The 23,967-nt window shown below is 42.0% G+C and overlaps 1 protein-coding gene across 8 annotated transcripts in view; it reads right to left on the bottom strand.

Annotated features, from left to right (window-relative positions):
• The window catches only part of LOC139222606 (nuclear factor 1 B-type-like), a 63,935-nt gene extending 49,534 nt beyond the window's left edge, over positions 1 to 14,401 (bottom strand). For 6 of the 8 annotated variants that reach the window (XM_070854419.1, XM_070854426.1, XM_070854420.1 and 3 more), the window contains exons 1-2: positions 12,439 to 12,850; positions 9,240 to 9,771 (exon numbers count right to left, since the gene is read on the bottom strand). In XM_070854419.1, the coding sequence (XP_070710520.1) occupies positions 9,240 to 9,771; positions 12,439 to 12,465 (559 nt within the window). In that variant the 5' untranslated portion in view covers positions 12,466 to 12,850. Of the gene's footprint in view, positions 1 to 9,239; positions 9,772 to 12,438; positions 12,851 to 14,067 lie in introns of those variants that run through there. The other 2 variants (XM_070854421.1, XM_070854422.1) reach the window with 1 other exon arrangement.
• Positions 14,402 to 23,967: the final 9,566 nt, after the last annotated feature.

Genomic DNA, 23,967 nt, shown 5'->3' with positions numbered 1-23,967 from the left:
AACTACTGGAACTATTCCCACTGACAGGAAAGCTATATCACACACACACACACACACACACACACACACACACACAGACACACACACACTAAACACACTGCTCCCACCCACTCGTTCAACAGCCACTTTGCTAAATCTATCAACTGCAGCTGCATGCATGTATTTTAATGCATGCATAAGCTGAATACCTGTGAGTTCACATGTACATGTGAGAATCTGCGTCCAAACACTCAAATGAATAGCACACATAGCCTGCAGATGGACTGTGTTCTCTTAAAGCAGCAACCCAATCCCAGAGAACTCCAACGTGTCAAATAAAACCCAGGGTCTTCAGTGTCGGGAACCAGGATCCCTAACATGGAAACAAACAAGATGGCTACCGTGTCTCCAATCCAAGTAGACCTTGCGGTGTTTACCAGCTCCCATCTGAATGGAGTTAGAAGCTGGCTAACAGGAGTGCAGAGGAGAAGAGTCTCCTGGGGCCGTTGGCTCGGCAAGCGGGACCAGAGGATGGCTGCACCATGGATTAGGGCCCCACAGTGGTCCATTGTTAATTGGGCGCCATGTGTGAAAGCTACAGAGAGATTAGTTTGTACAGCTGCTGCCATTTGTCATAACTGCCCTTAACAAGACACACATGGCAACCCAAGTTACAGCCAGCGGTTTTACAGAAAAAGGGGAGAAAAAATGTCTGGTGAGCGTCTAATAGTTTGTGAAACAGACCTGCATAAGCACATGAAGATGTTCCTGGGAAACACCAAGCAGACTCAGCTGGGATCCCATAAGGGATGATGAGTTTAAGCATGACTCATTTAGCCATCTGTAGGTCAACTAGGGTCATTATCATAACTGCTCAAAAAGCTACAGTAAGCCAGTAGAAATCCCAGACCACAAGTTGCAAACAATTTTTTGAAAATAATGACAGAAGGTCAACAATTACATCACAGCTCTATTAGGCAAATAGAGCAAGTTAGACAGGGTTGTGTGTTTTGGACAGGCAAGGTGGGAGGCTGCAGAGATGACAAGAGGGCTTGTGACTGTTGTAGCTTGATGGCCTCTTGTTAACCAAATTCCCTTAGTAATGTAGGCTACACCAGAAGGTTTAAGAGAGGGATGGTGGAGTAGAGTTATTTTTTGGTAAGAATCCGCAGTGTAATTGTGGGTTGTAGGTCTGCGCACATGTTGGAGGCCTAATTACAATCTTGACTTGGTAAATCCGGAACAAGCTTTTAAAGCACTCACTTTCAATTTTTGCCCGACAGATGCTAGAGCACTGTTGTTATTGAGGAGTTGCGGTTCATTGAATCTAAATGCAGTCTTTTGAGCTGAAGTGCAGGTGAGCAATAATCTGATGTGTGTGTGTGTGCAGTGAATGAGTTCATGGTTTTCTGTGTGCACATGTATGTGGGCGTATGAGTGGGAACACGTGTACCCATGTGGGCATTTTTGTGTTAGCATATAAAATTTTGGAAGGGTTTTCTAAAAGTCAGTGTGGTTTAACTACCAGCTGGAGACTTGTGCTGGGGGAAAGATTGGGCATTTGAAAAGAATTCAAGCTATCTGGAATCAGATCATATAGGCTTTCAGAAAGCACCATGGTAACAAGTTCTGTTCTTCCCCACTAAAAATAACAGCCTTTCTTTAACCAAACTGTTAGTGCTGCAGAAGGCTTTAACCACAGGGTCCAGACAGCCCTAGACTACATAGTTCCTAACACAAGTAGTTGCACAGTGGCCAAATAATCACCATTCTTAAACCCACTGACTCTTAAAATTGTCCAAATATCTAAATTCACATCTAATGAAATTTTGCAAAAGTCGTGGAAAAGGGAATACTTTTAGTAATAGGCTATGTTTGTATCGCAAAGTTTGAAATGTTAATTTCCAGAAATTGACAAGAGTTGAGTTTAGTTTTGAAGTTTCTGATTTAAGTTGCTGGTCGTGCATGTCTGTGGGAAATTGCATTTTTCTATATTTCCTTTTCTTCACTGTATCAGTTTGTTGTTTTAATGACTTGATGTAAAGAAGCAGAGTGAAAACCAGACAACAGAGGAAGTTACTGTAAAATCTGTAGCATCTGCTGGTTTGGTGATCCTCGGATATGAGATTTTCATGTTGTTCCAACCAACAAGGTGTCCATATTTCCTCTCCTCCTGTCATTCCTTCTATATGGCTCACTTTAATCACATACACCCCCACTGCTCAAAGATGCTGTCTTTCATAAAAGACTGCATGTTTATGGACGTGCTAAAAATGTAAATGACTTATTTTCCTACTCTCCTTGTGTTTTCTGCTGTTCAATAATTTTCTTACTAGATCTGTCAATAAAAACAAGCAACCATATTGGGGGTTATACTGTTTATTACACTGAATATATGGCATTCTCTGCTGATCGAGAGTTGGTTTCTAAATTTGGGTGCTTTTTGAAAAGTGAACCTGACATATGTGAGGGAGGAGTGGAAGGTCTTTGGCTAGCTTTGACAACTCAATGGGGCGCTGATGAATCCGTCTCAAAGCAGGCCATTCCCAAGCCCCAGACACCATATCCCCTCTTTGACCCGCTGCACTGACATTAGAAAGAAATCCTCTGGGGATTCGCCCCCCACCCCAAACAGCAACATGCCCACCCAAAAGTACATTTTGCAGAGTGCTGCGATGGCGGGCCTTTCTTTTTCTGTCCCGCTCAGGTCTTGTCGAGCCGTCACAGTGATGGGCTGTACTGTACCACCAGACAAAAGAAGAGACAACCATCACTCTGGGCCACTGATCGGCCCTGTCTGGACTGAAAAGACTTTGATGGGGCAAAGCAGGGTGGGGGGCGCTGCACAGAGAAGTTAGTGTCTCCTGGGCAACCACTCTGATTGTCTGTCCCTGCCCAAAGTTCCCCATCACACCCCACCTACTACCCATTCCCATTTTTTTCATCCCTTCATTTGCTGTTCACAAGGTTCCTTCCTGGGTGAAGGGTACTGGCTTTTGCTTGAAAGTCTCAGTCTGGTACTTGAGAGTGCTTTTCTCCTTGTTGACTTGAAAAAATGTGAGGTCAAAAAACACCTTCACATGAGGCAAGACTTCTGTTTTCTCCTGTCTGAACCTTCTTGTTCCACTTTTTGCTATAGACCCTGCCGTCTAACATGACCAGTCTAGCAGGCAGATGGGACAACAGTAATATTTTCTAGCAGTTGCACTAGAATGATGGCAAAAAGAGAGGGCAGCCATTGGATGGAGAAACTTAGGCAGCAGGGAGGGCCTGCTTTGTAAGGCAGGACAGTGAGGTACAGTGTAGTGCCTGGGATAGGGGGTGAATGTACCCATTTGTCTTCATTTGGGAGGACCGGCAGACAGGGTGGGGGTGGGGAATCTATCCGGGAGGAGTGGGAGGTGCCGGTCCTCCAGTCAAGTGGCCTCGGGGGGATTTGAAATGCATTTGGGGTCCTCCCCAAAAGCCTGGGAAAGTGTGGTGAAGCTGAGATCTTAACCATAGACTAATGACACAAACTGCAGTCCTTAAACTGCAGTGTTGCCACAAACGCAAAACTGAGTCTCCTGTTGAAATACACAAGAAAAGCCTTTTCAACACAATGCCTGTGCCTTAGAATGCCAAAGAAAGGCCATGTCCCATTTTTGACACAACAGTGCAAACTGTGACACAAGCAAATTAAACACACTGTTGCAGAGAAAAAGAAGGAGTTGTAAATTTTGTTGAGAAAGAAGGCATCCACATTTCTCAGTGGCCTCTGCTCCAAGTTGCCTTGTTTCCATGGAGATTTATGTACACATGGCACACAAAAGAGGGCTAAGGAGGTAACATGGCCTGTTTAAGCCTTGAGGTATTTGCTTGAGCAAAACCCTGCTGCTATTAACACAAGCTTCATACTGAGCCAGGCAACCTGGCTGCACTGCACACAGGTTAGTGTTTGAGAAAGAGCAGGAGGGGAAAGAAGGCAGAGGAAAGTCAGATGGGGGTACAAAAAAACCAAGGATTGTGGAGAGCGAATGAAGACGTTCAGAAGAAAGAAAGAAAGAAAGAAAAAAAGAATAGCAAGTGGCAAGAAAGAAAGAAAGTAAAAAGGAAAGAAAGAAAGAACACTGCTAAACATAAATAGCTCCCGGGTTAAGAGAAAAAGGATCGGGAAGACATTTAGTGGGAAGCGGAAATCAATAAGGCAAGCGGTGAAGCTGGGAGGGAGTTCTAAGTGGATTAGATTGAGAGAATGTGTTCGATAGGTTATGGCTCTGTGAGAGAGGTAGCCAGACACCGCAGGCTCTATTGCATACTAATAAGGAAGCCAGAATGGAAGCTAAGCACAGGGTTGTGCAGTTCAATCTGAAGAGTTTTTCTATATGGCTCTGGAGTCATCGGTTAAGGTTTTTTCCCAGGATTTGTATTTTTACGGCTTTGCTTTTTATTCTGAATGTTTGCGGTTAAAATTCATGTCTGAGAATAAAATTCCTCTCAACTTCCAAAAGAACCATTCCTGAGACATTTTCAAATATCATCTCACAGGGCAAATTTAAAATAAAAGGATGCTGAATAACTTGCCTTAACCAAAAAAAAGAAGACATACAGTAGTTTCCTTAACACTGTCGGCTTACAACAACTTTTGTTTCACATTTCTGGCATGAACCCAGCCATCCTTTCTCTGGCCAAGCGCCTGGGCCTGGGACAGCTGTCATGGTCGGAGTCTCGAGCTTGAGGAAAAGCCAGGGAGCGAGAAAAGAAAAGAGACTGGGAGAGAGAAGGAGTGAGAGAGTCATTTGGCTGGGCAGTGTGCCGCAGGGGTGATTCCTGATGGCAGAGGAGGATAAGGGGATGAGGGGAGGGAGGGATAGATGTTGTGCTTAGTCACAGACCTCCACTGTGACCCAGAAGGTCAGGCCTCCACACTGACCAAAGCCTTTGAGGCAGCCGTGCGGAAAACAAGATGCAAACAGCTACCCCACGCAGTGTGGTGAGCAGGCAGTGGCCAGTCTTGAAGATAGGGACCAGCCAGAGGAGTGGGGGTGAGGAGGTGTAGGGAGTCAGTGGTACCTACTCCCCCTCACTTAGGCCACTGAACCAAGGGACCACCAGCCAGACCAGAAGTAGTGGAGACAAACAGTTGCCAAGAGACCACCATTGATCCTGTGACCGCCGCAGTTTGACCCCGATTGAGGAGGTCAACAAGGGGGGCTTACAAGCCACTTCCCCGCCTCCTCCTCTGACCACCACCCCCCAGGCAAAAAGTCTTCCTCCTCCACGTGCCCTGGGCCTGCAACGGCGCGTTTTCACTGCTCTGTTTTGCTCAATTAAACTTCAGAGGACACCCTGCCACATCACTTTGCAAAGGTCATGACCCCAGGGGCAGAGGTTAAGTCTGGCGCTCGTAAAACAAGGTCTCCATTAACATGGCAGCATGTATTCAAAGGTAATCCATCCATTTCCACAAACTATCATGACAGTGTGAAAAAAAAGTTACATTACTAAGGGGGGGAAAAAAGTCAAGGTAATGATGTTTTATGGCAGTGTTAACTTTCAGTACCAGAGTAATGGGAAAGCTGCATGACCTTGACTCTTTGTCTCCCATTGGACTACCTCAGCAATCCTTCTATCCTTCTGTCCCTTGACAACTTTCAAAACGCTCAGAATTCTTTGCAGTAATTTCTAATTTGTGCTACTCCTTCTTAGACTTCCACTTAAGACTTTGCATGTCAAATTCATTTGTGATTGGGGTAGTTCAGGAAAATGTACAGCAGATCAGTTCCATGACCTTTTCCAAGATTTCTCTGAATTCCTCAACTCGATTGCCTGCCTATGTTAATCACGTGTCTTTTTAAATTATTTTATATTTACATATTCTATTAATTTCGTACATGTGTATTAAGAACCATACATTTAAATATGCAGAGCTGGGAACTTTCAGTGAATACAATGACTACATTCCACATTTGTTGAGGAAGTAGTGATGAGCAGCTCAAAAAAAACAAATACAAAAGAGGCTTACAGTACTCTAACATGTCTTAACACGATTTTCTACGTGCCTTGTTACAACTATTCTATCAAGCTGTCAAACTGAATATGCTAAATGTCAATCCAGGCGGGGAGAGGCAATGATTTAAGAAAAAAGATGTACTTCTTGTTTAATCAGATAAAGATAAAACAGTGCATTGGTTTAACACAGCAGTGTGTGTGTGTGTGTGAGAAGCCAGGGCCCTGTATTGAACACGGCCTGCCAGTTGGCACAATGGATGCCACAACCCCCACTCCCAGTCCCCAGCCTACTTCCCAGCGGGCATTCATCTGGGCATGCACATGGGTGCTACAGCCCTGCCTGGCTAAACGCGTCTGTGCCCCTGAACAAGGGGGCTGAGTGCCCTCTCTAAATTCACCCAGCATACTCGCTGCCAACCCGACGACCTTTCTCAGGCAGCAACCCACCAGAATCAAAGGCAAATGGGCTCTGAACTTATTGATTTTTGGCACGAAAATAAATGACAAGAAGAAATACTGTTGGGAAAATTACGGCAGCAACATATTTTGTTATCCAGTTACACAACACAGTAGAAGCGAGCTACTGCCCGGTAGCACGACAGAGAGAGCAATATTATAAGCACAGCCCGGACCCATTTTTTCCAGCAGTTCACACTAATACCAGATTCTGTTTCAGACAGAGCCGTTTGCTAGTTTCTTTGTGTTTGATTGTATGTTTGTTTGTTTCGTGCAGTTGCAGCAGAACAAAGGCAGCGGCTTCCATTCTGCCACTGTCAAAAAACTTTCCAATGTGCCCACTGCATTGCGGATGCCAACCAACGAATCAAAGGCATGCTGCAAGCAGACAAAGAGGGTTTGATGCCAACCTCCAAACCTCTAACAACCATTACTGGTGATTTGCCTGCCTCCCTGGCACACTACAAAACAAAATGGCGCCGCACCACACGCTACCACAATATGGCTGCATTGTCTGGAGATGGGCACTGCTTGGTAACTTGAAGAAAAGGAAAAGACGCTTTAGCTCGCAAAAAAAACGAAAAAGAAAAAAAAAGTACGGCCGTGTCTGTGATCCCGGTAAAAGAATGCTATTTTGTTTAAGCCAAAGTTGCAACCCACAGAAATTTTGAAGACAACGGTAAATAATCGCTGTGAATCGTAAAGCGATGTCGAATCCGAGTGAATTTAATTCTCTGCAAAAAGAGAGCATTATGTTCACCATTTATTTCAAACGTTAAAATTTATGTTCTTGCCAATAATTTGTCCTTCCTCTATAGCATTTTACTAAAATAATAGCTGGTGAAATACCACCCATAATACACAATACAAGCACAAGCAACTTATCATTTAAATGGTGTACATTATTAAAAAAAAGCACTAAAGAGCCATTCTAAAGTTGGTACGGAACAGTTAAAAATGCGGCAGATGCAAACTAGAGACGCAGTGGCATCCTACAAAAGACACAAAAGAGGGTCTGATGCCAACCCCGGTGCCAGTGGCAACCATTATTGTCTGTGTGGTGTGCCTTCTGCTTTCCCTGGCACTTATCAAACACAAAATGGCGCTCAGGGTTTGATGATAATGAGCTAGCTATAGCACCATTTCTCCCTCAATAGCAAAGTATTGGTGGTTATTTGGTGTCGCTTCAATAGATTTAATACAGGGGAATTTCAACAGAGAATAATACTATAGGGGGGATTCCTATGGTGTCAACAGATAAAGGGAGGAAGTTCAAAACTGTGAGAGACTGAAATTTAATCATATACTGTAACAACCTTATTTTGTAGGAGACAGAAATTTTCAGTTTGAAGAAAAAAATAAATCAATGGATCTGGTGTCCAAATAAGAATATTAAATAGCATTGATTAGAAAATGTCTTACCACCTATATGTAGGCAATGTTTTCTGCTGAAGTTGTGCAATGTCTATCCTTAATCACTGTTCCCTTTCTCCTTTACCTTAGTATGGAATATCAGAATCACAAATGGTGTTTCTGTCTTCAAACAGTGGGTGAAAATTCAATTTGTTTCTTTCAATTTACAGTGTGGAAGACAGATTCTGCTTTTCAATAAGAATTTTCAGTTATAGATTTTGGCTTAAATTGTCAGTGTCGGACATCATCTATGTTTAATTGCGCAGATGAGAGAAATAAATTCTAATAATCTACGTCTGAAGAAAATGGTTATAACACACCCATTACAAAAAAAGTCCATGTCGAAACTAAGTCCGGTACCTGGCAACACATATTTTCAACCTCTTATTTCACACTGTGCTGAAAGAAAAAAATGTTTGATTTAGTCTTTACATTGAACTCATCACTGTGTCCGCAAAGGGCTAAAAGAAACCAGCTTTTCAGGAATTAAGAAAAGACAGCGGTTTTTCATTTCAGCACAAACACAATAACACATCACACGCATGATCCGTAACTCACACAATATCTTGCGTTTAAAAACCAGCAGCTGAAATGTTTTGCAAATATTAAAAAGGTAATAGTGTATTCGTAGCTTCAGTGCTACGCTGTAATGTGACTTATTATTACCAACACATTTATTAATGATAGTGGAAATCTCATGGAACTGTAATTTTAAAACAAAATTGTTCAAATGTGATTTTCAAGAGTTAAAAGTTTAAAAATGACATAATATTACAATATATAATGAGGACTATAGGGATGGAGGGCGTGATTTTTTGTTTAATATATTAAGGACCTCAGTTTTATAAAGTATGCTGTTAATAAACAACAGAACTGGAACAACAAAGGCTTTATATGAATCCTGTGTTAATGGTGCATAGAAAAATATACAACTGGTGGGTTCATTTTAATTTAAGCAGTCTGTACTGCAACTTTCCCTCAAATCTCACTACTCAGGAAAAATAGAAATAGGTGTACAGTGTGTGTGCAGTCATACAAGATAATATATACCATGTCCAAATGATAATAACTGAATAATTACTGAACATGAGTAGGAGCTCCTGCTAGGGTGCAGCAGAGCAAAGACACATTTAAAACAGGCCTTAGATTTAATATTGATAACAGATTGTCTGTTCAGTACTTGCACCATATAAAAATGTATGCTGCACATACACAGTCCTGACGATCCAGTTTCTCCTGTTTATTTGTCTGGCGAATGGAGTGGTGAATTCAGCCAGTGTCCGCAAGACTGCCAAAAAGTAACACATGTGACCCTTGACCTTGCCAAGCCATCATTCACACATGCGCGTTAGCTCATACACACAGAGAAACAAACACACACAGTATGAGTGTGAACCTACCTTGGTCCTGGACATAGTATGCTAGAAACAAGTCCAGCTCCTTGACCGATACTGTTATGTGGTGTGGTTGGACACAAAGTGCTGGGTTGGTGCAATGTGGAGACTTGACAAGGCGTTCCCCGTCTGTACTTTCCAGGGGGATGCCTTTGAAGAGGATGACCATCACCAGGTCCAGACGCCAAACTTTGTCGGCCTGCCGCAAACAGTCGATCCGGCGGATCTTGCCCTTCTGGTCCGGGTTGGATAGCACGCAGCACGGGTGCTTTTTGCCCGTCACGCTGAGGACAAAGTCCTCCCTGTACTCCTGCCGAATGTCCTTACGCAGTTTGGCCAGCAGCCTGGATGCCCACTTCTGCTTAACTTCGGGCTTCTCGCTCAGAAGCTCATCCTTCACCGCGCGCTCCTCGTCCTTGGACATCCGCTTCTCGTGCTTCTTGAAGTACTTGCGTTTTCTGGCCTGGAGGTTGAACCACGTGTAGGCAATGGCACGGACGTGAGGAAGAAGTGCCTCGATGAAGGGATGAAATTCATCCTGGAGCATCCAAGGGACACAGTGAGGAGAGGGAAGAGAGAAGGAGAGAAATGTAATCAGAAACGCATGTCATCAAACATGGAGAAAAAATGTGGGTTTAGTCAGCTACTAATCTGAGACAGAAGGGAAGTCAGACCACAAATAAACAATTGCTCATAATCAATCACACAACATTGTGTTGGCACTTTCAACAGCTTTAAGTTTCTCTTCATGTAGCAACACTGGCTTTACCATCCTAGATGTATCTGGGTGTACAGGTATGACAAGGACATTCCACTGTTTATATTAACTGCCAGCACTACAATAGCACCAAGCCCAGTGACTGAATACACTCGCGTCTCTGCTCTCATTTCCCGAGCATGCTCTGAGCAGCACTCCTGTGCTGCTGCTGCTACAGGGAGCATGTGCCCCTCACAGTTGCATTTCTCTTATCAAACTATCCACATTCCAACGTGAACTTATCACATGTTCACCAAGGATGGAGGATGAGCTGGAGGGCCAAGTGGGGTGCAGTCACTAAATAGGACGTGAGGGAGATTCCCACTGTCCTGGCACATACAAGCCGCCCCGTATACAGGCTGTGTGTTCAAAGTGCATTAAAGGCACGAGCAGAGGAGAAGGGCGGCTTATCAAATGGAGTAATTGTGTGAAAGGTATATGCAAAGGTTAAAACTCGCCTCGAAGTTCACACCAAATCATTGCAACTGGTGAGGTTAACACACGGCACGACGGCTGCCCAGCTTCATTCCAAAAACCTAAGTTTATTCACTCGTATTTAAATCGTGGCCTACTTTTAAAAATTGCCATCTCTCTGTTAATTAAAAAAATAAATTACGTTGAAACACATATTTGTAATAAATTATCTGACAGCGATTAATTAGTGGAGATAATTTTAACACTAATTTTCCTTCACATGTGGGTTATCTGTTGTATTCAATGTGTGTATTCTGCATTACACCGTAGTACATGTTACATTACAGTATGTCTGACTCTGTCTGAAAATTACTGCTAATATCTGTCAAAAAAAGACAACTCTTCAATCTGCATTTGAAAGAATTTTTCTTGATCCCTTCAACAAAAAAAGCTAAATGCCAACATTTCAACAGGAACAGGGCAACTCACTGGCCTACAGGCAAATTATAATAATCCCTTAATGCTTGTTCTCTTTAGGTGAAGGAACGCACAAGATGTAGTGGATGATTTAAGAGTCATCAGAAATTACAGCAGCAGCGAGTGACACATGGAAACATCAACTTATCTTTTGTTTTAGGTCATTAAAATGTCACATTTAATACATTAAAGCAGCTCCCCCTTTTTTGAGCAGGCTTTAAAAGAGTTAAACCACATATTGTTCTATTTGTAGGCGGCCAGGCCGGCAGGCTATAGGAAACCACAGAATCCACTCCCTATCTGTGCCTGCCGCTGCTTCTCCTCTAAGAAGCCACATTTCTGGTCTGCACTTTCGGGCCAATAAAACTCTGCTCCACTGCAGTAATGTCAAATTATTATCATTTATTATTCAGTGTTAATAAACATTTTATTCTCTACAGATTCAACTTTTGAAATGAATTATATTTACAAATGATAATACACCAATCCATAGTCTTTTAGAGAGGTAAAATAAAAAAAATCCAGAACTCCTTTAAATGTCATCTCTTCGCCATAATGTTGCCAATTAAACTGACAAAAGTGAGCAGCAAATGCTTGTAAAAGTGCTCAACAGCAACTGTTTCAGAACTCCTTTTCACTTCTGTGCAAAAACACATTAAATATTCCGTTAATTTTTTTTTTTCAACCCGGCTAAAGCCAAATGCTGTAAAGATAAATGACTTGGCCAGGGCCTATGCAGTGCACTTCAGCTGGGGCCATAAAAGCACAATCCTCTTAAGTACAAACTAAACCACATCTCAGTCAATCACTTACTTATGCCAAGTAAAATATAAACAGTAAAACTGAGTCAGCCAAAACAGTCAGCTACTCTGTCCAACCGCTGAATCAACCTTATCATGTGTTTGATCTTCCTACAGTGAAAGTGGCTTTATCTTCTTCCAACTTCACTTCCCTAAAGTATAGGGGTATTACTCTAAATAAAAATACACAGGTGAAAAAAAATATAAACAGCTCAAGCAAGGCTGTGAGCTGTGAGGTGTGTGTGTGTGTGTGTGTGTGTGAGGTTACTGGAGGACGCAAATAACCTAATTAAAGCGGGGAGAAAATGAGCATACCTGTGCCAATTATACAGGATTGTCAAAATGGCAGTCTTGGATTGATATCTTAAAAATCACCTTTACGCATAACTTTACGCACACAGAGAACGCGCAAAGATTGGCACTTCTGAGACTTTTAGAGTGCCTACAGGAGTGTTAAGTGATTTTTCGTTAGGACTTTCGTTGGAATCTATGATCCCGAAAGTAAAAATCACCACAAATGTGTGACAAACACGTGCATTTTGGAAAAACAAATTTAAATTAGGTTAGTCTGAGCGCTATATTTTCACCTACAAGGCGAAACTTCATTGTCGTTGCGAATTATGAAACTATTTCCCAAGCAGAGCCGAAACTGCCCAAATCCTGGCGCATACACAGAACTTCCCTTGCCTCTGCGACAATTTAAATCAAATATGCAAAGTCATTGCTATTAAATGTATATAAAAAAAGACACAAATACCTGAGTAAGACAGATTGGAGAATACATGGCGAGACGGCTACACAAAAAGTGAATGTACTTGGACTGATTCCTCTGATCACTTTATCGCGCCATTCCTGGACCGACGTGCACCGTGCGAGACTGTGGAGCAGCTATCCGCGTAAAGCAATGCGAGGTTATCCAAGAACATCCATGAATTTTTGCGATCCAAAGATTGTCGTCTCCGCAGAGAAAAGGAGATCTTATGCAGGAGATTTTTTTTTTTTAAGTTGACATGCACAGTGAGCTCTCGCAGGTTGTGCTCGTAGAGCCGGTGCGAGCGGGGTGCTGCTGCGTACTCCTCTACCACACGGGCTCTGTGCGCGTCTCGCTGCTGTGATACCTCGTTCATAAAAGCATAGTGGGGAGCTTCAGAGGGCGCCGAGTGTGTGATGTTCACCCCTGCTTTAACCAAACTTGATGTGAAATCGACCGGTGCACCTTCGGTCCTGCGCGATTCCAGCAAATCAGACCCAACTTTTTTCTTTTTTTTCACCCACGTAATTACAGTCACACTCCTCCTCCTCCTTCTCCTCCTCCTCCTCCTCCTCCTCCAAACACACAGTCCCTATCCACCATCCAGCACCTTCTTCTCCTCCTCGGCTATCTGAAAACACAACCTACAATTCATTTACCCCCCCACCACCACCGCCGACTACAGCAGCCCCTCTCCCCCACGCTCGCTCCGGCTGATTTTTTTTTTATTAGCCTCGGAGACTTCGGACCACAACATCGGTCCCACAGAGAGGGAAAAGGAGCATTTCCCCCCCGCAGCTCTGGCACCCTTTACCCCCGAGCTCCGTGTCAACAACATGCGCAGCGCAGCGTCTGTGCGCCACGAGAAACAAACTTTCCGTCACACTGCAGCAACAAGAACTCACTTTATTCGCCTTAAAATGGTCTCATATTATAGTCCCTCAAATAAGATAAGATAAATGCAATATGACAGAAGGCACATTTTACAAAAACATCCACATTTTTACATTACATAGTCTTCAGTGGACTCTCGGCTAAAGCTAATTATTTATCTGTCTATTTATTGCTAATGCAGAATTAACCCGGCATGTCAACATGACAGCTAGCTTACAACTTTGACACTTCACAGCTAGTTTAACGAGAGTATTTGCTGTAAATTTGTTTTTAAATTCTAATTTTAATGAGCCGAATAGCTCTGGACTAGCTGAACACTCGAATAAGTGTTTTTTAAAAAGTTGTTAAACACGTATAATTGTGCTAGAGGTGTGTGTAGTAACACTGTAGCAATAATACTGAGAGGACTGGAAGTTTAACATTGTCACTTTGCTGCAGCGTGTGTGTGTGTGTGTGTGTGTGTGTGTGTGTGTGTGTGTGTGTCCTACAGAGCTGTCAGCAGTCCACATAGAGTTCATTTGCCAAATTAAGGGGAATGGGATGTTAACATAGGCTGCCGGAGAATCTGTGCCAAGTTTAGTTCAGTTTTTGGCCCGACCGTGCCACTGTTGTGGTCCGTGTTAAGTTAAACCACTTCTCCACATTGCTCAATCGTCGCGAGGACGGGACAGCATTACAGGAAAAAATCACAAATGGCATCATCACAACATTTGAAAGCAATAATAATCCATGTTCACGTACCATTGCACTGTACTGCATGGATTAATAGGGAATCCTGGAGCCTGGTTGAGAACACACAAGCCGGTAGCTTCACATTTCTCACGTTCAACTTTGTGCTTTGGAGGCTTTTCTCTTGCGGTGCTCGCAAAAAAAAAGTCAACACCGGAAGACAATTCTTTGCAGATAGCGGTGAACAGAAGTTGGGAGCACCTCGCGTTTTTTTCTCTTTTTTTCTTGTCTTCCTTCCTCTTCAAGTCTTACTTTTTTGGATCGTTTTTTGGGGTTGTTCAGTGGAGTTGAACGCGATCCAGAAGAGGCTGAGTTTTCGGCGCTGGGCTGGTCTCCGCCTTCACTTTCACTGTCTGACTGACTGCCGCCCTCCGGCTCTCAGCAGGAGATGTCAAGTAGCACTTCATTGGCACACGGAGACTTCCGGTACGACTTTTCGAAATAAATCCCTCTCTTGGAGAAACTGCTTGAGCAGATAAATCTTTTGGTTTATAGGTCTTTATAGGCAAACATTTATTCCTACATTTCTGTCGTGGTTCAGTATAAAAGCATGCCACTGTCTAGTGCAAACTATGTATCTCAAAAGTGAAACAAGATAAGCAGCTAATGGAGTTAGCCACTGGCTAGCTAGCTAGGTTAAAAGTTTGTCTTGTAATGTCGTGTATAAAGTAGCTCTAATGGTGTTGATGTTTTAATTACGGTGAATTAAAGCTGTAATAACTCAGGTTATATCAGAATACATATTTTTAGCCCCCAAAACGTGTCAACTCCTCTCTCTTGTTTTGAAAGCCCAACTCTCCATTCCCCGGTAGCCAAGCAGTTGTTTCTCTGCAGCTTGACGGGGCTCAGTTTTGTAATACGGTTTGCATTCTTGCCTCTCATTGGCCAGGAGCAGTGGCCCCGGGACTCTCTACCCTGGGCCCCTCACTTCCGCTCCTCTGACGTGCTGTTTGGGGCTTGACGGAGCCGCTGCTGGACAGTCAGCCGGTACAGCGATGCAGTGCGGGCAGTGACTGATGGTGGAAACCATTACACTGCAGTAATGACTGCTTTACAACATGCAGCAAAGGAAATCAAACATTTATTTGATTATTATTATCATCATTATTATTATGATCACATATATCTAGCAGTACCAATCTACATTTTTTGAGTCACATAGCCCTATAAAGTAGGCATTCTTGATATAATTACTGCGATATGTAAATACCATGATCATCTCCTGTATTATGTTGCTAATTTTACACTCACTCATAGAGTGTTACACTATGATAAATTAGCCTTTTCCCCTGTCAATAAAATATTAGCAACAAAAATAGCATTTCTCTTAATAATGCATTCACCTGGGTACAGTTATACAGTAGTATAATTGTAAAATAATAGCATTTTAATGCATCAGTGCTCTTGTGGTGCTCATTAAGTAAGAAGAATAGCAGTGGTGTAATAGTACTGTGTGTTATTGTAGTATAGTAGTAATGTTGCCAGCACAGTCCACTGGTTGTACTTGTACTGATTAATTGTTCACTGGATGCCCGTAACTGTATTCCAGCATAATCACAGCAGCCAGTGTGATTGTGCGACTTGAATGGCCAGTCTGACAAAAGGTTTTACTGCTCACTCATCACTGTTATCATGACATTAATGCAGTATTCACACTATCTAAAAATGTCAGCATTGGCTTATGGGTCCAGCATCTACATCAGACTCACACACACACACACACATGCACACACACGCGCGCACACACACACACACACACACACACACACATGCACACGCGCGCACACACACACACACACAGTGATACATTGTGATTCACTTGGTAAAATAATGTAGCTAAGAGCGTTCAGTTGTAGCTGAAATGTCTATAAATTGCTAATTTAATTGATGCTGACACATCATTGATACTGTTGGTGGGCTAATTTACACTGCGGCAGCCTTGAAGCAAACAACTAAACAGACTATTATGCCTTTAAAAAATTCCTTTAGACTACCACTAAATGGAAATTTAAAGCACACTCAGTCAATCTTGGACTACTTTGCAGAACACCCACATTATCTGGTATGTTATCCAAGAATGTTTTACATTTAGATTTAGTTCATTGTACTTCTTAATTCCTGTTTGAGGTTAAGATAACGTTATCACACACTGTGACGCCACGCTCTCTGTGCCTCCCTTTATCCTGCATTATATCATGCCAGTCTACTGGGGCACATGGTATGAGCCTTCACACATTCATCCCTCCCAGATGTGGACCTACCGCCCCCATGTGGACTCAAAACACAACTGCTAGCTGCTTATCATGAGCATGATGCACCCACTGCAGATTCAAGCTATGCTCCTGTATTATACCGTAGCCCTAATTTTAAAAGGCTGGGATGATTTATTAGCATTTGATCAGTTTACAACACAGATTTCCCAGATTCAGAAAGTCTAGTTTCTATATGTTTCTCTATTTTTGGAACATTGGCACAGCTACAGTGCAAAAAGACGAGTGAGTCCAAAATTCTAAATGTGGTAAAAGCTGGGAAATTGACAAGAAAATCAGTCCCTATAATAAAAAGAGAGCCAGCATGCACAATACCTCAATAAGTCTTTTAATACCATTAGGTGGCGATATACCAGTGCTGGTACTGCAGTGACCACCTCTGTTGTAATCTGGTTCTGCTTATTTTATCAGCATGCTTGACATTTAACTTAATGAACCAAAGCGACCAAAGAACACAGAATATGAGTTTAATTCTCAAAATTCTCACAGGTTGATGTAGTATCTAAATATAATCTACAACTAAAAACTACTACTAAAACAGAAGCCTTTGTCCGCTAAGCTTAGATTGTAACACAATCACTGTGTCATCAGATGTTACCAACGCCATTTCCTACCAATTGCACCATTTCCCGTGGGTTGGCCTTTCATCACACCTGTGAGTAACTTTTCATGGCAAGACAGCAGGTCGGCTGGTCTCTGCTAAATCCTTCAATATTCTAACCTTTAGTATAAACTTTTAATTAAATGCTATTTCTGACCACGACGTACTTCACATCACGTTCTGTCCTCTGTTGCTGAAATTGCTCTTAAATCCCTCCTGCATTATTAACAGCCCCACTCTTTTCTGTCTGTATATGAACTCGCAGATGTGAGAGCTGAAGCTGATCCTATTTTATTCGATGTCTTCCTTTAAAACAGCATCGGTTAAACAGCTAAAACGCAGTAGAAAGTTCAAATGATGAGTTATCACTAGTACAATATTCACACGTTATGGGCTTGTATACGCTGACGTAGAATATGATGGAAAACATGGACAGACTGGCTTAGCGAGCAACACCAGCAGCGTGGCCGGAGCAGAAAGGGTCACTTCTCTCAGCTCATGTGCAGTGGGACAGACAAGCGTAAACCCCTGACGACGGAGCACAATAAAAGCTCGCCTGTAGTCAGACCAGTAAATAAATATTCAGAAAGAAATGTCAGCCTGCGTTGCCTCTTCAGCATGGGAAAGGCGCGGGCTGGACAAGGGCTCTTTGTCCCACACTATCAAATTAACACTGCAGAGGGTGCACAGAGAGGTGCACTTGAGGAGTACAGAGGGGAGGCTAAATAGTTCCTTTAAGTTACTTATCTCAACAAAAACATCATAAAATGTTATTACTAAGGCTTGTTTTGCCCTTCAAAATCCTGGTATAAGCAGGTTAAAACTGTTCAGTGTTCAGTGAGTTACAACTGCTGGCCTTGAGGATCACATTCAATCAGAAATAGAGATAAATATATGTATTTTAAATGAAAGGATACACTTGAGGAATATGTATTAATACAAGCTGAGAAACATCTTTGCTGAAGGCACTTGATGCATGGCAAATTAGAGAGAAGGTGGCAGAGTTAGAGAAGGTGAGAATACAAGAGCTGCACTCCAAACCTGTTATATCACACAGTCTTTTCCACACCTCTGCAGATGTGATCAATATCGACCCGGGCACAGACACAAAAGACCCAAACTCCCAGAAGCACCACACAATGATGGTACCATGGGTGAGTTCAACTTTAAGAAGCTAATGAGCAGCATCAGCATCATTCCCAAATAATGTCCAAAGTTCTGAAACTGCTGCAGGGTGTTAGATGAAATAATTGTCTTGATGGAGTTCATTCAACTTGTTCATAACAAAAGTCAACCGAAGAGGAAGAAGTCAAGACGAAGGAGCTCCACTTACCATCCACCACGTCCTCGCTGACATGTCATAACAAAGCTGCCATTTAATGGACCTCTCTGTCAGTTTCCCAGCCATCGCTGCGCTCCCGCCCCGGTGGAAGATAAGACACCTAATCAAAGGGGCAGCAGTGGAGGCATGCTGTGCCACATGCGGGCCAGTCCCTGACAACGTTGCATTGTGGGAAAAGAAGAGGGGGAAAAAAAAAACAGCAAAGACTTGACCGGTGACTTGAACCTGACTGTGGTAATTACAAGAGCCGTGACCCTGCAACCCTCACCATCCCCCTCCTACATCACCCTCCTCCCCCTCCCCCGTCCCCCCTCCCCTCTGTTACACTTGTTCTACAAAGTGCTGGAAGCTGCAAATGGCACACTGAGGATTTACCATCAGCTGGAAACAAAGTCTTTGTGCCAATAAATGATGATGAATTTTGGATTAATTTGATGGACTTGATCATCTGCAAAAAATAAATTCATTTTTATTAATAATAATAATTTAATTTGGACCGGGCTGAGAGCAGGAGTCGTTCTTGTGTAATATTGCCCAGCCAGAGTCAGGGGCAAGCTGATTGTGATACAGCGCTGACATCTGGCCCGTAGTCGTGTCTCGATTTCAACCTCATCAACTCCGTTTTTGTGTGAGGAAAAACCTGTAAGTGCGGGGAATTATCCACTAAAGAGCCCAATATCACCACTGAGCTAAAGGTCATTCAAGAAATAATGAGAGGTATCAAAATACGGAGATCCTGACTTCAGCCAATAAAAAAAAGCTATGTTTTTGTTAGAGGATTATCTAATGTGACTGGAAATGATTGTTCTCATTCAAAGGGGGTCCCATCTGTTACCTATAAATGAAGATCATGAAGATCAAGTAGTCGTGAGGCGACCTGTTGCATTAGACGTCCCCTCTGTGTCAGGGCTTTCTGGAACCAACTGTGTTTTGATCCATGAATTAAGACGTTCGGCGTGTCCATGTAAATGCTATCTGAATGCCAGTTGAAAAGACCTTTTCTCTCCTGCCACATTCCAATCCTCCACACTGAGGCCGCCCGGTGGCAGCTGGATTTCCCCACAGGGATGGTGGGAGGACTTAGCAACAGTAACGTAGCGTCGGTTACAACAAATAGATGGAGTGAATGAAAAAGGCTAATGCTTGGGAAATGACAACTGTATAGTGGTTTGTGGCACAGGCACACTCAAGTCAGAAGTTGTTGAACACTATATTTTAGCACGTAAGGTTCAAGGCCACAAAATACAATTAAAAAAATCATTGTAAATAGCTCACAAATTAGAAATCTAATGGAAATGAACAGGACTTAAGCACTCTAATTAGGCACCTGCTGTGTAGACAACACGCTGCATGTTTGTCCTGCAGCTGATTGCTCTGTAGGCCCGTGCCTGCTTTTAATAAGTACCTGTTCACGGCTGACCTTTTCAGCGCACCTGACTTTAATAAAGCACTAATTAGGAGCCTAATTAGGAGCCGGCCAATTTAATTGGTTCTTAAACACGGAGAACAATAAAACACTCAGCAGCCACCACGGAAGGCAAATGTCAGCTCATGACAGAGACACGGCCGGCGAGCGTCACACTGAGGAATGAGAGGGGAGGAAAAGGATGTCTGACTTATGAAGCCATACTGAGGAAATTAGGTACTTATTCTTTTCAGCATCTTGTGAGGCTTGGCTATATGTTGTTATATCTTATTCTCTAATTAATATATCATTAAGCATTTGAAAAATAACTAGTTTAATATGTCCAAGTGGCTTATTTCTAAAGTTTTTTTTCACCTTAATGTCCTGTTTGGGGTTCTGTCATCCCTAAGGCATCATTATGAGCTCTAAAAACATACTTCACTTTATTTGGATCACCTTGATACTTAATGACTTCATTTAATTTCTGTATTTTTGTCACCATCATCAAATATGCAAGCTCATTTTTGTTTGTCTGTGGCAAAGGGGAGCGATAAAGCATGCAGCAGTGTGCTCTGTTGAGACAACAATGAGGAAGTAAAGCCAGTGTCAACGAAGCACAGAAATAATCAGATTGTTTCATCAGAAGACCAGTTCAGCAGATAAAAAGCAACCTGTCTGACACATTATTCAGCTGGCACATAATGCGCTCCTCATTCTTTTGGAGAAAGGAAAGTTCAGGAGCTCACGCAGAGACGCGTGCACCTTATTGATTTTGAGGGTAAAATCGATACATTTCATCGTCTTGATTGGATTAACTGTTTTAAGTTCAACTTTTAATTGGATTTCTACTTTCTACAATGAGAGCTTATTTGAAAATCAATAGGCCAATCAATACCTCCATGTTCAGAAATTCAGCAGTGGAGCTGAGAATGGAGGAACGTTGCAGACACCTGCCACTAGGAACCCACCCACATGACTCGCTGAGGTCTAAAAAATCTAATTATGCCTTTATCAATAGTGGGAAGAAACACAGAAATTATTTCTAACTATGTCACAGCGGGTTCAGAGAGTCAGTGAGAGATTCTAAATGGATTTAAAAAGCAGATTGGTTTGCTTTATGCCATTTTATGGATACGGAAAACTGGACATCTCCTGAAAGAGAAGAAAAAACTGAGGCAACGCATCAACATAAGTTCTTTGAGCAAAGCGTAACCAGTGGTGGGGATGACCCTAATTACCAAGTCATATAGGATATATGGCCCATATGGATGGAAATCTAAAAATGATCATGCTACTCATAACTCGTGATCCGATAATAAACTCTGTCTTCCATCTCCTAGACTTAATCCTTGTCTAGGCTTGGCAAAATGGCAGCAGAACACGCCAAGCCACTAACTCCAATCCTAGACAGGTAAACAGCCTTGTATCTGAGATCTAACTGTTCCAAGCACAGTTTATGTTTATCAAGCATGTGGCTAATTATTTCTTTTGTTCAGCCAGATGTCATAGACTGTAAAAGTAGCAGGTGGTCACTTATTTAATTAGTCCAGTTGACCAACCATTACCAGAGATTAAGAGCACATTTAACCCAGACTGCCCCAGACTGCTATTATCTAGACTCCTTCAATTTGACTGTGTTTTTGTTTTAATATATTTGATTACAAAAACTGGTTTGGATATTACTTCTTGCACCTGCACTGTAAATCACCTGAATAAAGATCAAGCATCAGCCATAATAAGAGAGATGGTATACAAACGTCATGTAATTGAGAACAACTATGTTTTCTAATAATTAACCCCCAAATGCTCAATGTGTGGTCTGGTGATGGAAAAAGGACATATATCTTAATTTCACTGATATTGTAATGTAACATCCTGAATTAAGATTGGTTAAATGACTTGTATTCTAATATGACAGACAGACTGTATAGACTGACATCGTAACATTTCACCATACTGGTTTATCAATACTCCTTAGACTATAAATGATCTATTTCTTGAAATAGCTGCTCTCAGTTGTCATCCAAAGAGCAAAAGACATTTATGATCCTCTTTAGTCTGGGATCGCCTCGTCGGGACTGTGGACGCATCAAACTTTTGATTTAGCAAGACCAAGTGCGTTCAGTGCATGTTTAAAACATGTAACCATTTCAGACAACACACATAGCTTACGTTCACGGATCATGCACACATTACACACGCCTCACTGAGACCTAAGAACTGTTCCGGACAATGACCATTTGGCTGGAGACAACTGCGCCGCTGCTCTTATTGTGACACGTAGTAATTATACTGAGAGAAACAAACAGCAGTGAACCATTCAGGCAGGCTGACTTTGATGCTGCGCTGTGTTTAGTACAAAACTGGCCCAAAATTGGGATAAAAAAAACGTCTTTGTTTAGAGAGAAAATGTCAGAAAATGATCATTCGTACGTATACTATGACTAATACTCTGTATTCTCTAAATTAAAGTACTGGGTGTGTTGAACAGGTCACAAGGACCAGTCATGTCTGACAGTGGGCCTCTGTGTCATCACGTTACACATTTTACGCCCGATTACATTACTTAATAGACAAAGGGAAGCAATTTGTCTGCAGTCTTTGAATACGTCGCTCTGCTTCTATAGCTCCTCGAAAAACATCAAGCCCATCTCCCCCCAAGTTGTCACTTCTAGCTTCCAAGTCATAAAGGAGCCATAACAGTGTTAACAGTGCTAACAGTTCTCTCAATGGCAGGTTTTTTGTTGCAAACTGATTGAAGGAAGGTATAAAGCTTGATAATTCCTTTTACACTCTATCATTCATTAACCTAACAATATTACTTATTATTTATTCGGTTATATTTTGAACTTCTTTGCTGTTTTGTCATCTTTGCTCACCTTGGGTTAAGTATGGTGGCTAAACACAATAATGTCTGCTGCTCCCTCCAAGCTAAATATACATTACACTGGACAATGACACAATCATTACCTCCCCCCTTATTTTAATAATATGAACATGAATGCTAAAGCTACAGACAAAATTTAGTAACAACTTTTCAAAAGAGAGAAGAATCAGCTCTTTATCCAGAATCTAATTTATTAGAATATGAATACCTATAGGATATTGTTGATAATCACAATAAATACATTTTGAACATGATTATTTGACAATCTTTCATAGGCTTTCTACACATAAAAAAATGGATGACATACATAGTGTGTATTCATTTAATTCATATAACTCAACTGTTTCAGCGTTTGAGGTCTGAATTAAACAAAATAAAGCTTGGAAACACATTCCAAAAACAGCACATGAACAGCGTGAACAGAATAGCACAGATCCAAACTGAGAGCCCTGAGGGACCCCAGATACCGGATGTGAGGGAAAGTGAGTTAGCACAGCCTCCCTGAAAGGATCCCACCCCCGTCTCCTGCAGCTCGTAATTCATATCAAATGAACTTGAGCCTCTCTGTTATTCTGTACATAACAACATGACCTGTTGACGCTGACATGTTGTTGATTGAAGACATAATGTAAAAGTATGCACAGCAGCTACAGCAGTGTTAACCTTGGCTGAGGTTACTGAAGTATTGATAAATGTTTAAGTCAGGGCTAGCGAGTAACGAATCAAACTCATCCACCCAATTTATATACTTCACAATACATATCGGATTTTCACCACTGTTGTAACAATAATGATGGCTTTACGGACACACAATGCTTATTGCTTTCAATCACACACATTTGCCCACCCATTATCCCACCACCAAAAAAATATACAACAATAATTCACACAAACATCCAAGAACCTGAATCTGAGTTATAAAAACCACTGAGCAAAGTTACCACCACACACTCATGCAAATGTGAACAATCGAATAAAAGATATGAATAAAACAGAGGACATATATCAAATAAAATAAATTCAAGTTAAAGTTCAAGGGTACCATTGATGCAGTGAAACAGACTGTGTGCTAATGTGAAAATCAGTGCATAATATTGGACCGCTACCTTCAGAAATTTGGTGAAACATGCATTTACTGAATGCTTGCTGACTATTGCAACATTTCCCCAGGTCTTTGGCTTCCATGGAGACCCACATGATGATGATGATGAACTGTGAGAGTAAAAAGACCTAGAAAGGCACTTAAAACTACTTGGAAAGTACTTTTTCCCACACATGGTAAGCTTTGTTTACGTACAGGTTGAGCCATGGGATTGCCAAGTATTATACACAATGACAACCACGCTATGCTAGTATTACTAAGCATTGAGTCATCTTCTCCTTAAGTAGCCGCTTAGAGAATTCAAT

This window comes from Pempheris klunzingeri, chromosome 23, assembly GCF_042242105.1.
Source record: "Pempheris klunzingeri isolate RE-2024b chromosome 23, fPemKlu1.hap1, whole genome shotgun sequence".
Taxonomy (NCBI): domain Eukaryota; kingdom Metazoa; phylum Chordata; class Actinopteri; order Acropomatiformes; family Pempheridae; genus Pempheris; species Pempheris klunzingeri.
The sequence above is the reverse complement of the archived record's forward strand: the minus strand, read 5'-3'. Positions and strand labels throughout refer to the sequence as shown.